Here is a 19,344-nt window from a genome sequence, read left to right on the forward strand (position 1 = left end):
TACCGTCAGTACCAGTGAGCAGCCGGTGCCAAGCAGTGGAGATCCGGGAGCAGAGGACACTTCTATATCAGACAAGTGCATAAGGGGGGGGAGGGGGGGAAATCAGTGCCATCAACTTGAAACTATTTACATATTTGACATGAAGTCACCAAACAGTTTTGTCCAGCAAAAAGATGTTTGAGGCAAGATTTACAGAGTAGCCAGTGGCACACCCCTCCAATAGCTGTATTATTTAGATACTTCTACCTAAATGTAAACAATATTTAATATTAATAATTTAGACAAGTGCTGGTAGCTAGTTGTAGTGCAGTGCTTTGGCAACTGTGCACATTAAAGTGACCTGTGTTCCTTCCTTAAATATCTCCGAATGAATCATTCTGAAGAGCGGCGCTGTTTGTTGCCAGCAAAATATTCCAAACAAAACAAACATTACATTATGTCAAGACATTACATATTGCAGGCTCCAGCACTCAGTTTTCTTGGTGTCTGCATGTCTGTTTTTTATAACTACACGTTTTTGTCCTAATGTAAAAATTCTGTTTTAAAGTTAGTCACTTGCTGCAAGCCACTAATTAAAAAATTTTCATTCCAAGTACTTTTATAATCAGAATGTTATAAAGTGCATAAAGCAAAGGTGTATAATCTAACTATTGTGTTTTAAAATCCAGTACCAATCCAAATATGTTTTAAAATCCAATACCAAAGTTTGTATAAAATTTGAGTTTTATATAAAGACAGCTTCATTTGTTAAAAAGACACACATGATGTAATCCAGGATATGTATGCTGATACTTTTCTACTTTCCAGGTCCTACTCTTAAATTCAAACAAAATGAATATATGTTTGTGCCTTTTAAAGACAAAAGTTGTCAAAGGCTTGTCATCTTATTGTTCTTTGCATTAGAAAGTCAAGATTTCTGTATGCTGGTTTTCCTACAAAGGTACAGACAATTAAATAAATACAAGCATTTGCTGCTCGGACTGTGAAATCTGATTGTATAAAGCTAATTAGCTCTCAGATTTAAGAACTCTTCTTTGTTAAAACCTATTTAACCGAAACACCTAATAGACGAGATTGTTAAAGATAGTCGCCCATAACTCCTTAAAATTAAGGCAGTTTCAGAGTTGTCCAGAAAGACTTAGCATGGGGCGGTAAGCCTATTACCTTACCCTTAAGAATACACATACAGAATACCCTCTTCTCTCCCACTCCTTGCCACACACCCCTTGGGATTGAGAGTCCTGTCTCACAAAGAATCCCATCCTACCTTTCATTCAACTATTCCCTTACCCTTCCCCCTGTCCTCCCCACCCAATTAACCTGAATGATTCACATTCATTCTTCCCCCCTAATTCATCAATTCTCATCCTTACCCCACTAGATCTACTACCTAAGAAGCAGCTCTTTAAAAATTGAAGTAATTACCTCAACACTTGTTGCTTGGACCAGCTTCACAGCTATAAAAGCCAACTCAGCCGCTCTCCATCCATCCTGGCTGCACAGCTTACAGATGCTATTTCTCAAATTATAGTGAGTAGCAGAGAGGTGGACAGCATTGCTCTACACCTCCCTGTGGTAAGCATCCATAGCCATAGGCCCGCCCTCCTTAAGTGAGGCAGAACCATTGGAGTAGGCAGGCCACATCAGGACTAGCCATGACGTACTACAGTATAGATATTGTATTTACACAACTTTAAAGCCAAACAGATATTAGACACTGTATTAAGCTCAACCTTTGACTTTTAATATTCCAATTAAATACTAATACAAATAAGTGAAACACAAATGGGGAACATTGTTTAAATCAAAGTTAATGAGTAGAGACATGCCAGTAATAAACAAATTCCATTTTCAGCAATATCTGTCAGCTTTTAACTAGTATCAGAAAAAGCGATTAGACAGCCAAATTGTATTCAGTTCAGAACTTATACTGGAATAGATTCAATTCAGTCTTCTGCCATCCCAGACTACAGTTTAGTATAGTATACTATGAACAAGATCAAACAGTTATGTACATGAACATTGAACAGCCAAAATACTTACACTAAACTGCACAATTATGTACAGGTACTCAACAAAAATATGCAATAGCCATACAAACATGAAACTGAAGGGAGGGAGGGAAGAGGAAAATCCCCAACATTCAGAGAACTTTATTAAAAAATTACGAAAACATTAATATCTGAGACATTTAACAATTGCACTACACTAATACAAAGTTCAAATATAAAATTGGTGCATTTAGTTCACAATGCACTAGCTTTAAAGAAAAATGCTGCTTTCACTAAAGGCAGCTTAGATATTTTTCACATAATTGTTTTAACAGAAAGCCTATTAACACAATGATTGTTTTAATGCTACAGTTTACAGCAAGGACAAAAACTAAAATAGCAGCAGTTTCACACGGCATATACTTCCACAGGCTTATTTTTCCATGGTTTAAGTAATGCCTACAAAGTGCTCCCAGTTGAACAGGCAAGTAAAATTCACAATAAAAAGTTTCCTGACACCAGGTATATTGAATGGCCTTAAACCAGTCTCCTCAGCATTCCTTCCCTGTTCCAAGGGAAATCTAATTTCAATAAAGCCCTTTTAAGATTATATGGGGAAATATCTTTTGTTTACAATTTAGTAACACTAATAAGCAGCACACCACTATAGTGGTTAACCCTGGGATGGTGTAACATTTAACAGTGTAACTGAAAGGCTTATGGATTAACATCCAACATTTTCAATAGACCAGATATTAGAGTCCAATATCTCAACTGTTAATACAGCTAATTTGCTGTATATTGCAATTAAAAATCCTAGAAGTTATTTCTGTAAAACTAGAGACACTGATTGAAGACTGGGCAAGAAACCAGAAATTGAATTCTTCCTTCAACTCCTCAAAAATTCAATCCACTAAGAAGATCTCAGTCTCTCCTCAGGTTTTTTTTGGAATGGATATTTCAGTATATAGTAAGACTAACTGAGCGGTTCATTTTCTTTCCGATGAGTCGAGATGTTCTATTCTGTGTCGTAGATCTAGTTGCCATTCGATCAGTGAACAGTGCCCTCTCTTCTGCTGCAGCTTTTGCCATTTGTGCCTTCTTCAGTTCTCTGAAAGAGAAGAATCAAGAAATGTCCATCCAATATAAGACTCTTAATCAGTCTCAGGCCACAGCCTATCTGGATTTGCATAGGCAGCATGAAAGCAATTTGCAGAACCACCTAGCTGATGTCTCCACTCATTTCAGGAGATAACAGGGAAAGTTCAGGATCCAGTTTTCGTATCACATCTGAATTGTCTTATTTGGAGAGAGAAACAGGAAGGAAGCTCCAGAACCACCTATATTGTTGATGCTCAAATAAAATACCCACAGATTTTTTTAAATTTATATGCAGCTGTAAATCAGTAGCTATTAAAACCTTTAAAACACATTTTTATAAATGCCAACACTCCCAAATATAGCTATGACAGAAAGTGCCACTACATACACAAAAGCTAAATAATAGAGTTAATTAACATAAGGGCCTTTTATTAACCTGATGAGGTGTGTCATTTCAACTGCTAGTTTGTCACCAATGATAACTAAGCACAAATTACTTCATTTTACTATGGAAAAGCGTAACCAAAAGAAACCCATAATACTGATGGTTAATTGGATTGGTGGAATAAAGAATGTATCTAATACCCCAGTTAAAATAATACAGACTAGCAGTTAATTGCCAGTATGAGCTGACCTTAAAATGTCCACAACTAGCCAACTTTTAGAGTGCTAAGTGTAGAGACTTCATCCTCAAGACTAGCTACCCTTGTAAAGCTACCTTTGAAACTTCTGCAGAAAAATTCAGACCACAAAGTGTTCTCTTTTCAATAGGCTGCCCCCAAGAAGAAAGGTATCAGTGACTAACAGCCCAAGAATGCTACCAAAGTTCTTTTCCTTCTATATGCCAATATACGCACTATATCCTGGATCTCTCATTTGCTTAACATGTCCAACTTGAGTTGGCTGCAAGACTGAGTTGAAGAGAGAACAGAAACTGCCATGCAGGATAGGACTGGTAGTCTGTCTCATATCTCACCTCCGACACTGACTAGTACCAAATGCTTTGGAAGAAGTTACAAACAAAAAATACACACACATACACCCCACAGTAGGTAGCTGTAGAATAACCTGACCATAGGGGGGAAAAAAAAAAAAATCTATATTACATTAGTTAGGCCTATGCTATGAAGGATGAAGATTTCCAACTTCCTAAAAAGGTAACGAGTGTTTTTCACTATACATATAAAATGTCCAACGCTTTTGAATCTTGTTATGTTCTCAGCCTAAATGAGTTCCACAGGCTAACTGTGCATTGTGTGAAAGTACTTTTATCAGTTTTGCTGCATATCCCCATATTATTGTATTGCAAGAAAAAAAAAATAGCAGCAGTGCTCCATCTACTTCTTCTATACTATTTATTATTTTGTATATTTTATTATTTCCTTTGTTTAATCATTATCTTTCATACAAATTTTTCATGTCCCTAGTCATTACTTTCAACCACTGCCAACTCTCCTCTATTTCTGCTATATCCTCTTTGAGACAGGATGGAAAGAACTCAAATGCTCTAGCTCAGCGATTCTCAAACAGTGGGTCAGGACTCCAAAGTGAGTCACGACCCTGTTTTAATGGGGTAGCCAGGGCAGGTGTTAGCTTTGCTGTGGCCCCAGGCCAAAGCCCAAAGGCTTCAGCCCTGGGTGGTGTGGCTCAGGTTTCAGCTTCAGCCCTGGACAGCAGTGCTGAGTTTACACGCTCCCTGCCCAGGCTGAAGCCCTGGGGCATAGACTTTGTGCCCCCCCAAGGGTGGCAGGGCTTGGGGCAGGCTCAGGCTTCAGTCACCCCCTCCTGGGGACATATAGTAATTTTTGTTGTCAGAAGGGGGTGGCGGTACAATGAAGTTTGAGAACTGCTGGAGCTCAAACAAGATATATTCTTGATGCACAATTTCTATTGCTCAAATTACATAGGAGACCACACACACAAAAACGGTTACCCACCTTTTTGTAACTGTTGTTCTTCGAGATATGTTGTTCATGTCCATTCCAAGCAGGTGTGTTTGCACCGCGTGCACGCCAGCCGGAAGATTTTTCCCTTAGCAGCATCCGTAGGGTCAGCCTTGGCGCCCCCTGGAGTGGCGCCTCCATGGCGCCCTATATAGGGACCCGCCAACCCTCCACCACCTCAGTTCCTTCTTGCCAGCATTCCGACAGAGGGGCAGGAGGGGGTGTATTGGAATGAACATGAACACCACATGTTGAAGAACAACAGTTACGAAAAGGTGGGTAACTTTTTTCTTCGAGTGATTGTTCATGTCCGTTCCAAGCAGGTGACTCACAAGCCTGAACCTAGGCAGTGGGGTCGGAGTTCACTGCAGATTGAAGCACTGTGTGGGCCGAAGGCTGCATCGTCTCTGGCCTGGTGCGTGATTGCATAGTGCGACGTAAATTTGTGGATTGAAGATCACATGGCAGCTCTGCATACTTCCTGTGTCGGGATCTGAGCCAGGAACGCTGCAGAGGAGGCCTGTGTCCTTGTGGAGTGAGCCGTGATCAGTGGGGCAGGGACCTAAGCCCGATGGTAGCATTCTCAGATGCAGGTCGTGATCCATGAGGAGATCCGCTGTGACGAGACTGGGAGTCCCCTCATCCTGTTGGCCACGGCAACAAAGAGCTGGGTTGATTTCCTGAACAGTTTGGTTCTTTCAATATAGAATGCTAGGGCCCTGCGGACATCCAGGGAATGCAGTCTATGCTCCGTGCCGGAGAAGTGTGGCTTTGGATAAAACACAGGGAGCAAAATATCTTGACCCATGTGGAATTGGGAGACTACCTTTGGAAGGAATGCTGGATGTGGCCCGAGTTGGACCTTGTCTTTATGGAAGACAATGTATGGGGGCTCGGATGTCAGCACTCTGAGTTCCGAGTCCCTCCTGGCTGAGATGATAGCCACAAAGAATACGACCTTATATGAGAGATATAGCAGAGAGCATGAAGCCAGAGGCTCGAAGAGGGGCCCTGTGAGGGGGGAAAAGGACCAGATTGAGGTCCCAGGCCGGGGCTGGTTGTCAAATATGTGGAAACAGTCTGTCCAGGCCCTTGAGGAAGCGACCAACCAGTGGGTTCGCGAAAACTGAAGCACCGTGCTCTCCTGGGTGGAAAGCTAAGATGGCCGCCAAGTGGACCCAAACGAAAGAGAGGGAAAGTCCTAGCTGTCTTCAGATGAAGCAAGTAGCCCAGGATAAGAGGGATCGGGGTGAGCAATGGAGCCTGTCCCTGCTGTTCGGCCCAGATGGAGAAGCGTTTCCACTTAGCCATGTAAGTGGCCCTGGTAGAGGGTTTTCTGCTACCAAGATGAACTTGCCTGACCTGTTGAGAGCATTGCATCTCCACAGGGTTTAGCCATGTAGCATCCAGGCTGCGAGGTGGAGCGACTCCAGATTCAGGTGGCAGAGGTGGCCCCGATCCTGTGTGATCAAGTCTGGGAGCAGGGGCAGTGTGAGGGGCGCCCGAGTGGACATATGCAGGAGCGACGTGTACCAGTATTGGCACTATCAGGATGACACAAGTGCGATCCCTGCGGATCCTGAGGAGTACCCTGTGAACCATGGGAAAGGCGTAAAGCAGACCATCTTCCCAGGAGAGGAGGAAGGCATCCGTCAGAGACCCCGGACTGCAGCCCACGAGGGAGCAGAAATGTTGACACTTCTCGTTTTCTCTCGAGGCAAACAGGTCTATCTGGTGATAGCCCCAGAAATGGAAAATTGAACATACTACATCTCGGCGAAGGGACCACTCATGACCATGGAATGAGCGGCTGAGGGTGTCTGCCAGCCCGTTCTGCACCCCCGGGAGGTAGGATGCTGTCAGGTGAATTGCGTTCCTCGCGTTATGGGACTTTTGCGTATGGGCTTCCCGGCACAGAGGAGAAGAGCGTGCACCCCCGTTTGTTGATATAAAACATTGCTGATATATTGTCCGTGAGAACTGAAATGCACCTGCCTGCCAGGTGAGATTTGAAGGTTAGGCATGCTAGAGGCACCGCTCGCAGCTCCCTGACGTTGATGTGCAAGGAGAGGTCCTCTGGTGACCACAGGCCTTGGGTCCTGAGATTCCCCAGATGTGCCCCCCTACCCCAGATCCGATGCATCTGTTACTAAGGATAAGGAGGGCTGGCGAAAGGTACCCCCACGCACACCGCCTGCGGGTCGAGCCACCACTGGAGGGAATCGAGCACCGTTCGGGGAGCGTCACCACAGAGTCTAAGGCGTCCCTGGCTGACCGGTACACGGTCACCAACCAGGACTGGAGAGGGCACAGCCTGAGCCTGGCGTGGCTCACCACATAGGTGCACACCACCATGTGACTCAGTAACTTGAGGCAGTTTCTTGCTGTGGTGGACAGAACGTGTTGGAGACCAAGAATTATTTCGGACATGGACTGGAACCTGGACTCCGGTAGGTACGCTCGGGTGTGTGTTGAGTCCAGAACTGCCCCTATAAATTCTATCCTCTGGGAAGGAGACAGGGTGGACTTGGCCTCGTTCAGCAGGAGGCCGAGCTCGAGGAAGGTCCGTCTGATGAAGACCACCTGAGCCTCCCCCGGTGCCTTGGCATGGCCCTTGATGAGCCAATCGTCCAGGTAGGGGAACACCTGAATCACTTGCTTGCCCAGGAAGGCTGCCATGACTGCCATGCACTTTGTGAAAACCCTCGGGGCTGCTGACAGGCCGAAAGGCAGCACTGTGAACTGAAGATGGGCGTTGCCCACGACGAATCTGAAGTAACGCCTGTGTTGGGGGATTATGGCAATATGAAAATACGCGTCCTTCAAGTTGAGGACGACATACCAATCCCCTGGATCCATGGAGGGAATGATAGAGGACAGGGAGATCATGCGGAACTTGAGCTTCTTTACAAACTTGTTTAGAGGCCGCAAGACCAGAATAGGTCTGAGGCCCCCTTTTGCCTTTGGTAATAGGAAATAACGGGAGAAGCCCCTGAGTTCCTGAGGAACTTCCTCCACTGCCCCTGCTGTGAGGAGGGACTACACTTCCTGAGTTAGAAGTTGCTCGTGAGAGGGGTCCCTGAAGAGGGACTGGAAGGTGGGCTGGAGGGGCGGGAGGGAGGAGAACTGGATAGAATATCCCCTCTCTACCATGCGAAGCACCCAACTGTCCGATGTGATTCGGGACCAGGCATGACAGAAGGGGGACAGACGTGACCCAAAGGTAAGGCTGGGAGGATTCAGAGTCCTGACCGGTAGGTCGTCCCCAACCGTACCATCAAATTGGGGGCCTAGGCCCTGATGATGGCCTTGTCTGGCTGGATGACTGGCCAGAGGGCTTGATGTTGGTGCCTCCTTCTGCCATTCCTGCCTTGTCTACGCCTGGAGTCCATGCAGTTCTGAGGCTGGTAAGGTCGTGGGGCCAGTTGCGGTCTGAACTGCCTGCGCTGGGTTACTGGGGTGTGCAAGCCCAGAGAGCGAAGGGTAGCCCTTCAGGCTATGTAACCTCTTGTCCGTCTTTTCGGAGAAGAGCATGGGCCCCTCGAAGGGGAGGTCCTGGATGGTCTGTTGAACCTCATGAGGAAGGCCCGAGACCTGAAGCCAGGCTCCCCACCTCATGACCAGGGCTGCCTGGAGGGATGCTCGGGAGATCAACTTCCCCTCCTCAACCAGGGCCGAAAACTCTGTTCGCGATTCCTGGGCAAGAAGTTCAGCGAACTTAGACAATGCCAAGCATGTACTGTGTCCATACCAGCTCACTATAGCCTGTTGGCTGGATACACGTAATTGCAGCCCCCCTGTTGAATACACCTTTCTGCCAAACAGGTCCAACTTTTTGGCTTCTGTTCTTAGGTGTAGACCCTTGGAACCCGACGCTCCCTTTGGTTGGCCGCATCCACTACTAGAGAGAGTCCAGGGGAGGGTGGGTATAGAGGTGCTCGTGGCCCTTGGAGGGCACGAAGTAGCGCCTCTCTGTCTTTTTGGCCGTGGGGGCCAATGAAGCTAGTGTCTGCCACAAAGTGCAGGACGTGTCAGCTATCGTTTTGATCAACGGTAGGGCTACCCTGGATGGGCCCGAGGGGACTAGGATGTCCACTACCAGGTCCACGTCCACCTCGATCTCCTCCGCTTGGATCAGCTGCCCGCTTAAGTAGCTGCTGGAGCACCCGGTTGTCCTCTAGGGCTGGTGCCGTTGCAGTACCCGTGACCGCCTCATGCGGAGAGGAAGAGGACGCGATCACCTGCAGCGGGCCTCCCTCTGTACCGTCCATCTCTTCAGGGGCTTGTGGCACACGGTACTGCAGTTGCGTGGCCAGTGCGGATTCAAGATGTGGCATTGCAGCCGGTACCGGGGTCGACACCGAACAACGAGGCGTGTCGAAACCATGGCCCCCATCGGTGCCAGTGTATGATTAGGGGGTGCTGGACTTAGTTGAGGCACACCCCTGCCGGATGGCGGTGCCAGTGGTAGAAGTATTTGCGCCAGAGCCACCGACATCAAGGAGACCAACGCGGACCTGGAGTGAGGTCCGAACGCCTGTCTCACGGACTGATGGTAGGCCCAGGGAGTCCAGAACGGCTACTGGGAGGGAGGTTGCCACTGCTGCTGCCACTGCGGCGGGTAAGGTTGATGGCTCGCCTGCTAAACCGACCTCCTGCTCCTCGATCTACTGGAGCAGTAGGACTCTGCCTCCGAGTCTGAGATCTCCGAATAGGAGGACCTAGGGGGAGCAGTACCCACTGTCGCCGGGGAGCGGTGCCAGAGAACGCTCTCTCTGCACTGGTGCCGCCGGGGTGGTGCAGGGCAGGGACCGAGGAGACATCGGGGGTCAGGCCACGGCCAGCGGCTCCTTGCGCCTGTGTGGAGAGGCCGGCACCGGGAGGCTCAACAAGTCAGAGGCCTCCTTGAACGCCTCGGGTGTCGATGGGAGATGCACATCCTCGCTGAGGTCCGGGGATCTTGGCTGGTCCAGACTCGACCGCCCCCTCTTTGGTGCGGGAGTCGACGGAGCAACAGGAGGATGAGTCTGTGGCCCTGCTTGTCCACTCGCACTCGTGGACAGTGTCGGCCTTTTAAGGTCCTGGTGGGGTGATCGTTCCCTCACCGGCCTCTTCTTTTTAGCGGGCCCCGGAGAAGATGAACAGTGCCTCACTGAGGCCGATTTTCTGTGTCCCGACTCCCTCCGGTGCCGGGATTTGGAGGCTTTGGCCTGGGCCTCATGTCTTGATACCAGTGCCGGGGCACTGCGCACCGAAGAGGAAGTGCTGGGCGCCGGGTTGGCCGGCTCAGTGTTGCAAGGTGGCCGCAAGGCTGCCTCCATCAGGAGCACTTTGGAGTCTCTGCTCTCTGTCCTTAAGAGTCCTGGGACGGAAGGCCCTGCAGATATCGCACTGGTCTCTTTGGTGGCTCTCTCTGAGGCTCCTTAAGCAGGAAGAGTCCGGGTCACTCTTCAGCATAAACTTCCCGCAGTCCCTGCAGAGTTTAAACCCTGAGGACCAGGGCATGCCCCAGCGGGGCGACGAATACTTTGGGGGGAAGCCCCCCCAACAACTATCAACTATGTACAACTAACTCTAATTTAAATCTAAACTATATACACTGACAACGGGACACTGCTAATCTTGCCGTAAGAGCGAGCAAGGTTCCAGCTAGCCGTCACCGGTGGTAAGAAAGAACTGAGGGGGTGGACGGTCGGCGGGCCTCTATATAGGGCATCATGGAGGCGCCACTCTGGGGGGGAGGGGGGGGGGAGAGAGCGCCAAGGCCAAATCTACGGACACTGCTAAGGGGAAAAAAATATTTCGGATGGCATGCACGCGGCACGCACACCCCTGCTTGGAATGGATATGAACAATCACTCGAAGAACGATTGTAATGATCCTCTATGACTTTGAAGTCTAAATAACTGAACACATTCCAGGAGAGGGCATACCACAGATATTATATAATGACATAATTGCACCATTATTCTACACCCATTCTTTACACATCTTGATATTGTTTCCTTTTTTCATTACATTGTATATCAAGACTGAACTGTTTCTCCCCCAATTGTTCTAGTTAATGTAATCTGGTATTGTGTACAAATAGTTCAGACTAGGACTCCCAACACACATTACCTTGTTTGTCAAAATTACATTCCAAATGCCATTGTGTTATCCATCCACTTCGTTTTGTTAAGTTCCTCAGTGTCTTCTCATCAACTACCCTAAATATGTAATTTTCACACCTCAGTGCTTACCCTCTTTTCCAAACTATTTAATATACTAGTTGCTGCTCATGAGTCCTAATATTGACCTTTGGAGTACCCAACTCTTCACATTTCATTATGATAAAAGTTAGCTATTTACTCCTACTCTTTGTTTTGTTTCTGCTCCAGAACAGTATTTTAAACTCTGACCCCATTAATACATTTTTTAAAAAAACATAACCTCATGAAAGGTTTTTTTCCCCCAAAAAAGTCCAAGTAAATTATGTCAATTGACTCTTATCCACTTAAAGACACAAAGAATTGTAAACAGATCATTGAATACATTCAGCAGCCAGATCCCTTTGACTGCTGTTTCAGACATATACCTTTGATCCAGGACGTCCTAAAGGACAATATCGCATTTAGCAGATAGATGAGTTCTTACATGCAGCAGAGGGAGCAGCCATGTACAGCATACACAGACTTCATGTCAATACTTGCAATAGCTATTAGTTATTTTGTCATGGCTATGTTAACATTGAGAGAAACCTTTAAAGAATATCAAGGACACCATAGGACTTCTGAGAAAAAGAAAAGTTGCATCCAGGAGGGGTGAGGGAAGGATGTGAAAGACTACTAATATTTCTTATTACTGATAATACTTAGAGAAGTTTAGAACACCTCCTCTTTCATGCATACAGGCAAGTGGGGAGTCTCAGTGCTTAGAATTTGTCTTTCAACCAAAGCCTGCAGACTGCTAGATTTACTTCCTCCTTTCTGCAGTCAGAGTCATTCATCAGGAGACTGTATGAGTGTAACCAACCAAAAGAGCAAGTCTGCCTCTAGCTGTACCAACTGTGGCAAAGGCTAGAGGAAAAAATGCAAGAGGGAATGGTGGAAGCATGAAAAATGGAAGGCATGGGAAAAAATGACGAAGGGCATATTAATCACAAACGATGCACAGAAACACAGCAATACCCCACACCTTAAGCTTTCCAGCCATTAGGCACAAAGACACACAAAATTAAAGAAATAAGAGGTTCAAATGCTGACAGTCACCATAATTCTTCCATCTCCTGCCTATAATTTAGAGAATGACCTAACAGCCAGCTCAAAGGGATTAAGGAGGTTAATACTCTTCCTAAAGGGAATCTCAGTTTCTAAGCCACATTTACACACATCTTACTAAAACCCTTTGATTATTACAATTGAAAACTTGCCTAATGTGCTAGTCACTATTCATGCTATTTACATTTACATCAGTAAAAAACAAAACAAATGAAGTGTCTTATGTTGATTCTCAATACTGCAACGATGATATCAAAATATTGCAAAGGAAATTTTTCTTTAAAAAACAATTCATTTTTTTAGATATTATGCAAACATTGCTATTGTTCTTAGGTTTCTATGGTATATTTGGCCCCTTAGAGTTTCCTTAAAGGCTCTAAGAGTAGACTTAGGTTTAGTCCAAGTACAGTTACTGTTCTCTTACGTCCTATCTTTAATAATCTTAAAATTTGAAATAAGAGTATGCATTTCATCACCCTAAAACACAAATTAGAAATATATTTATATTGGATATTCAAGGAACCTTTGCACTCACTTTTGCAACAGTGAATTTTTGAACTTCTCAGCATTCAGCTCTATACGAAGTTGTTCTGCACTCTTTTTGGCAGCAGACAGCAGCACTGAATGCTTGCCCAGAGCCACTGCTGTAGGTCTTCTCTCTGGATCTGGACTAATCATAACCTCGAAGAAAAGAGATTCATGTTTAAAAATACTAAACTACTTACAGTATCAGAATAAGCAAGGAGCTATTTGCATACAACAATTCTTACTTTTAATAAATCCAATAATTCTTGAGAAAGAACTTGTGGTATTCTAGGCAGTTTTCCTTGTCGAATTTCATGCCATTGGTCTCCATTAGTTGGAAGTGGTTCAGCACCAGCAGCACACACAACAGTTAGAGCAAGAGCAAAAATATCAGCTTTTGGCAAGTGAGTATAGTTCTGCAAAGAAAAAAATTAAACTTTCTGTGAATACCCACACCAGAATAGAAACCGGACATACGACTGATTTGGAAATGGAGACATCCGAAGTATCTATCTTCTCGCACTCCAAAAAGGTGAGCCATTTAGAACAACTCATATTTTACAAATTTGAAATAGTTATTTCAACTTGGGGGTGGTTAAATAAAAAAAAACTGCAAACATCACGCAGACTTAAACCTTATTTTAGCTTCAATTAGCAAAACAATGCTGTTACCTCTTGTAAAACTTCATTTGCAAGAAAACGGCTATCTCCTTCCTCTACTTGTGGACTAGATACTCTAGTTACATGGCCAAGATCACCTACAGGGAATAGTTAAGGGGAAAAAGTTATTTTTCAGAAACCAAATTAATTATATCATTTGATCGTTAAGCGTGCAGTATTTTCCTTACCTATTTTAAATACAACTTTGTCAGAAGACCAGTCATCATCATCACCTTCCTCTGACATCATACTTGGAACTGATGTCCTAGATATGAAGATATTACCTGCAAAGAAGAAGAACTGTAAGGAACACAATTCCAGATCTAAGTTTTACCTCGTTTGATTTCTCAGACAACTGCATTTATAAAGAAACTGGTTTCATTATATACACCATTCCCTAAAGTAAGAAACTAGAAAGCAGAAACCACCTCATGGGACAGAAGCCAATTTTTTGGCAAGTCAACAAACTTGGTTCCACAGAAAATGATGCAAAATAAACTTAAAGGAACTTTAATTATGCTAGCCAATTTTAAAATTGATCTCTCTGATGGTCTGAGTAGCAACACAAAGAATTTACAGTTATTGAGGTATGGCTGACTGCTTATTTTTCTGCAACAGACTAAACCATCTAAAGTAATTGTAAATATAACTTCAATATAGTACAGTAGTTTATATACTTACTAGGCTTTATATCCATGTGTACCAGTGACATTGAATGAATATACTTTAAGCCACGAGCCACTTGTAGTAACAGATCTTTCAGCTCGGGTTCAGTAAAATAGCGCATATTTCTGTAGTTTTCACTTATGGCATCAGCCAAACTGCCACCTAAAAGAAAGCCAAAATATGTCAACTACCTTCCTCCACAAGTGTTTTATGTAAAATGAGTGAGGTTTCCCATATATCAGAGATTCCCAAAACGTGGTTCATGGAGCACTGAACATTGCTGGTGGTCTAGAGAGACCTGGATGGTCACGTGGTATACCTCTTTCCCCTTATTCCCAGCTTCTACATTGAAATACATGTAAAGTAATGTAAGCAATCGCTGTAGTTGCCAGGGGATCCCAAGTGTGAAGAAACTGTTCCAAACATCCATGAATTGGGGGCCATGTCACCCATATAATCTGTATTAGAATGTTTTCTACAGCATAAGAGCTTAGGAAGATATGGCCATGTTAATATTGTGGTGAAAGCCTCAATTTTTGGAACCTCCTGTTTTGGGACTAGAATGTAGGCTACAGAGAGGGCAAGAGTTCTGTGCAAGAGGAAAACCAAAAGGCACTGAATATCTAACCCTAAACCACAAAGGTGTAGATTTAGTCTATGCTGGTGAGACGACCCACACAGGAACAGTATAAAATTCAAATAAGGAAAACTGAGCATGCCCTCCTTAAGCATGACCTTTCTTGGATGCAGTCCACTTTCTCTTTGCATGGAGTCATTTAATCTAATTTTTTGTTTTAAACTCATCTAAGGGACTTTGGTAAGACACCACAGAATTTTCCTGATAAAGTTCTTTAAGTTGGCTTTTTCACATTTACATCAGCTCATGGCACTGAGCCAAAAAGAGCTATCCCTACTGCGTTTGTAAGTGGAAGATTAATACACTTTGCACTAGCAGCACTTTTCGAAGAACTATCTCAGATAAGAGTATTTCTCTCTCTCTCCCTCCCCCCTCCATCTATAACATGGGAAACAGAAATCAAGTGATTTACTCATGGTCCCAAAACAATTTTGTACAGGAATATTCCTCAAATCTTTATACACAATATTTCAGAGTCAACATACTTTGATATTAACATGAAAAGCAATATAGAAAGTTAGTTTAAAATCCAAGTCACTTCTAGTTTGTGACTTAGACCCAGCTGCTGATCCTGATGAAGGCTGAGCTATTCCATTAAAATGGGAGGGTGGCCCACAGAACACCTGTTTCTCACCTGCCCCTTAAATAAAGGGTGACAGGAATTCTGATAGGGGAAGAGGGATTTTCTTTTTAGTTTAGTAGCAACATAATTGTTTTATTGTGCTTCAGCATGTATGGGCCTACTGCTATAATGTCCAAAGTATATTAAAAAAAAGTTTCCCCCATAAGGAATGCATTAATTTGCTTAGAAAAATGGTTTCTATGCACTGCAATATTTACTTTGTCAACCAGGGAGTAGTCAAACAGCCCCATGGCTCACCAATTGTTATGTGCCAGGGGAGGAACCTTTTGCTGTGTCCTCTTTTACAGAGTTTTGTTTTATTGGAGTATTTTGTTTGATCAAATTTATTGATTTGGTTTTTAGATATATAAAATGCTCTCTCCTACAAAAGGGACTGCACATACATGTAACTCCATCTCTTTCACATTTAGAAAAGAGTATCTCTTACAACCAACCAGTGCCATCCACCCCAGGCTAATGCCATGAGAGACCTGCCAGTTCAAACCCTACAGGCAACTTTAGAAGACCTATGGTTCATAGCAAGGTGACTGATAACAGGTTTTTTCTTACCATTACAATACTCATTCTGTATAAGCATGTGATCATCTTCTGCCCAGGCAGAGTAGTATCTGACTACATGAGAATGCTGCCCCAAAACTGCATGTGCATAGACCTCTCTTAAAGCATTCTGCCTATTATAAATTAAAAAAAAACACAAATATTTAGTGATAGTCTAAGTTTATTAGACTAAATTTAGGTCTGCTGGAAGTTGCTACACACACACGCAATCTTTATACTGTTGTCACATGTCTTTAAGGCAGTAGCCATGTTAACACTGAGCCTGAAAAACAGGTATTCATCTGTCAATACTGCTTTGTTATCAAGCAACTTATCCAACAGCATTCACCAATGAAAAGAAGAAACAATCCACCTTGCTATTATAAACTTAAGGCTGATGTCTTTTACAGATTTAATTGGGCAGTATCTGAAGTTATATTTGCATTGATGTCAGTGATCGAGTATTTAAGGTTTTTAAATAATTTATATTATACTATAAAAAGATTAACCACTGATAAAATACAAGCTTTTGTTGTACATCAGGTTGCATAGCTCCACTTCAAGAACAACTGAGACTTCACCATCGGGAGAGGCTAGAGAAGGGGCTGCAAATTCACTATGCTTTTAAAGCACCATTGACATCATTTCTAAAGGCCTGCCATTGAACAGTTTCAGAAAAGGCTCCTGATGATACAATTGTGGAACCCTTCTTTTGGTCAAAAGTTTAAAAGGGAACTAAACATTTATGCATTAGATGAAAGAGTTAAGACTGAAACATAAATTATGCTAGTGTTTGTTCACAAAGACTTCAGTATTTTGGATTTAACCATTCCCTTGGAGTGTTGTAAACTAAACAGCATTGTGCAAGTGCAAAAGAACCAGAAAAAGAAATTGGCCTGCTTAACGACTTTATCCTTCACTCAAACTGGACATGGAGCAATACTTAACATTTTGCATTTGTGTGAAGACTTCCCAGCAGGGATCACAAAGGGCTTTACAGACATCAGTGTAACATATGTACCATTAATGGAAGGCAGTATTATCCCTACTTTACAGATGACTAGAGCGATTTGACTAAAGCTGGGAAGAGAACCCAAGTCTCTCTTCCCACTTCACATAAACCACAACACTACCCTTTAACTTCAGAAAGGCTGATGAAAAGTTAGTTTTAGATTTCTATTTTAAGGTATTAGCTGTAAAGCAGATAAACACTTGGAAACTTAGATTCATCTTGAAAGTCTCATTTTAAGGCGTACAACGGAACACTTCATATGGGAGAAGCAAAAAAAAGTAAAAAGGCAACCAAGACTTAGTATCTAGCTTTTAGTAAAATAACACATACTTACTCATCAACTGAGCCAGCTAAGGGCTTCTTGGACCGTTTTATAGCATAGATACAGCCATCAAGCCTTTTTACACATTTAAACACGGAACCAAATTCTCCAGACCCAATCTTCTCCAATTCATGAAATTCTGTTTCATACCGTGACTTCATATTACTTTCTGTTATTGTGATCCGCTGCAGTGATTAAAAAGGGGAAAGTAAGACTTAGGTCTGCAGATACACACTACTAATTAAACACAAAGCTGTAAGTTTGTTACCTTGGCAGGTCTGATAGTTTCATCTTCAAGCTCTCCGTCACTTGCTTCCATGTCCTCCCCACAAGAGCTGAAAGTTACATTCATAATATATTAATGTATTGAATAAATAAGTCTTGATGATCTTAAAGACAGACAATAAGAATTCCAATTCTTACATTCTACCAAGGCCAAGCTAATGGAAACCAAACCAAAAAGTCTGGAATGTGAAATCACACAAGGTAATACCCACCTACAAAATTTAGCTCTCTTGCATATATTTTCCTGTTTCTAGGAGATTAAAAACTGCTGCAGCTGATGCCCACTGCTAAATGTCCACCCTATTGCCTCCCCTTTCTGGTTTCTATCTAGCAGAATCAAGACAAACATTACTACTTGATTTTGTCCAGTTTCCCATCCCAACTCAAATCCGTGTCTGGACAATATGGTTCACCTGTTAATTCTTCTCCTAATCCAAGGATTCACTAAACCGATTTTACCTTCCATTTGACAAAAATCCCACTGCAGATTATGGTCATGCACATCACACTGTACCCTAGCGCAACCCAGAAAATATATTTCTGGCTGTCATTCACTTTGAAGATACCTATTGCTATTAAATCCAGAATGTACATTTTGGATCTGTTGATTTTAGGGAAATAATTAACTAGAGATTTCCGAGGAAATTTAGCAATACAATATTTTTGTAAACAACTAAAAATGGTTAAAATAAGATTGATAAAGAAGTATGAGTTACTCATTCCAATGCGTTCTCTTTCTTCTACGACACTGTCCAGATGAAGTCTGAAGGAACAGCGAGTCTGGAGTAAAGGGATTAATGTTCACATGCGGTGTCCGTCTCATAACAGCATCCCGCTTTTCTGACTTCCCAACATTCATGAAGAGGGATCCTACACGGAGTTTAACTGAACTGGAGCCCATTCCTTGAGCTTTGGAAAGCAAACTCTACAAAAAACAAAAAGGCTCATCAGTACCTTAGGGTTTGGGTACACTTGCAGCTGTACAGCGCTGGGAGTTAAAGCTGTCTTCGTACAGCTGTGTAGGGAAAGCGCTGCAGTGTGGCCACAGTGACAGCTACCAGCGCTGCAGTGTGGCCACATTTGCAGCGGTGTTGGGAGTGGTGCATTATGGGCAGCTATCCCAGCATTCAAGTGGCTGCAATATGCTTTTTAAAAGAGGGGGGGTGGGGTGGAGTGTGACAGGGAGCGTGGGGGGGGGGGAAGAGAGCGAGAGAGAGAGAGAGAGAGAGAGGGGATTTTTGGAGCTGACACTGTGTCAGCTCCCTGCCTTGCAAATTCCAACCACTTCCCCCACCCCTCATTCACTCTTAAATGCAAATAGCCTTCAGACCAGATAAGCAGCTGCTCCGACGGTGCTGCAGTCGTTATTCCCCAGGCTGAGGTGGAGTACAGCCAGCGCTGTAGCCAGGGAGATACAGCGCTGTATGTGCCTTGCCAGTGTGGACGGGGAGTAAGTTACAGCGCTGTAAAGCCACTACCAGCGCTGCAACTCTCCAGTGTAGCCAAGCCCTCAGACACTCATAACTAGGACCCTACCAAATTCACAGCCATGAAAAACATGTCACAGACTGTGAAATCTGGTCTTTTATCCTATACAGATTTCACAGGGAAAACTAGCATTTCTCAAACTAGGGGTCACAAGGCTGTGGGGAGAGGGGTCACAGTATTGCCACCTTTACTTCTGCGCTGCCTTCAGAGCTGGGCAGCTGGAGAGTGACATATGCTGGCCTCCCACCCAGCTCTGAAGGCATCACCACAGCCAG

The 19,344-nt window shown here is 43.9% G+C and overlaps 1 protein-coding gene across 3 annotated transcripts in view; it reads right to left on the reverse strand.

The window, feature by feature from the left end:
• Nucleotides 1–1,722: 1,722 nt before the first annotated feature.
• WEE1 (WEE1 G2 checkpoint kinase) overlaps nucleotides 1,723–19,344 on the reverse strand; it is a 28,694-nt gene continuing 11,072 nt past the window's right edge. For all 3 annotated transcript variants that reach the window (XM_045017011.1, XM_045017013.1, XM_045017010.1), the window contains 10 exons: nucleotides 18,298–18,506; nucleotides 17,565–17,631; nucleotides 17,309–17,481; nucleotides 15,975–16,096; nucleotides 14,161–14,307; nucleotides 13,668–13,763; nucleotides 13,492–13,577; nucleotides 13,065–13,235; nucleotides 12,830–12,975; nucleotides 1,723–3,102 (listed from right to left, as the gene is read on the reverse strand). In XM_045017011.1, coding sequence (XP_044872946.1) covers nucleotides 2,952–3,102; nucleotides 12,830–12,975; nucleotides 13,065–13,235; nucleotides 13,492–13,577; nucleotides 13,668–13,763; nucleotides 14,161–14,307; nucleotides 15,975–16,096; nucleotides 17,309–17,481; nucleotides 17,565–17,631; nucleotides 18,298–18,482 — 1,344 coding nt within the window. In that variant the 5' untranslated portion in view covers nucleotides 18,483–18,506 and the 3' untranslated portion in view covers nucleotides 1,723–2,951. The remainder of the gene's footprint in view (nucleotides 3,103–12,829; nucleotides 12,976–13,064; nucleotides 13,236–13,491; nucleotides 13,578–13,667; nucleotides 13,764–14,160; nucleotides 14,308–15,974; nucleotides 16,097–17,308; nucleotides 17,482–17,564; nucleotides 17,632–18,297; nucleotides 18,507–19,344) is intronic.

The sequence above is a fragment of the Mauremys mutica genome, chromosome 4 (genome assembly GCF_020497125.1).
Source record: "Mauremys mutica isolate MM-2020 ecotype Southern chromosome 4, ASM2049712v1, whole genome shotgun sequence".
Taxonomy (NCBI): Eukaryota; Metazoa; Chordata; order Testudines; family Geoemydidae; genus Mauremys; species Mauremys mutica.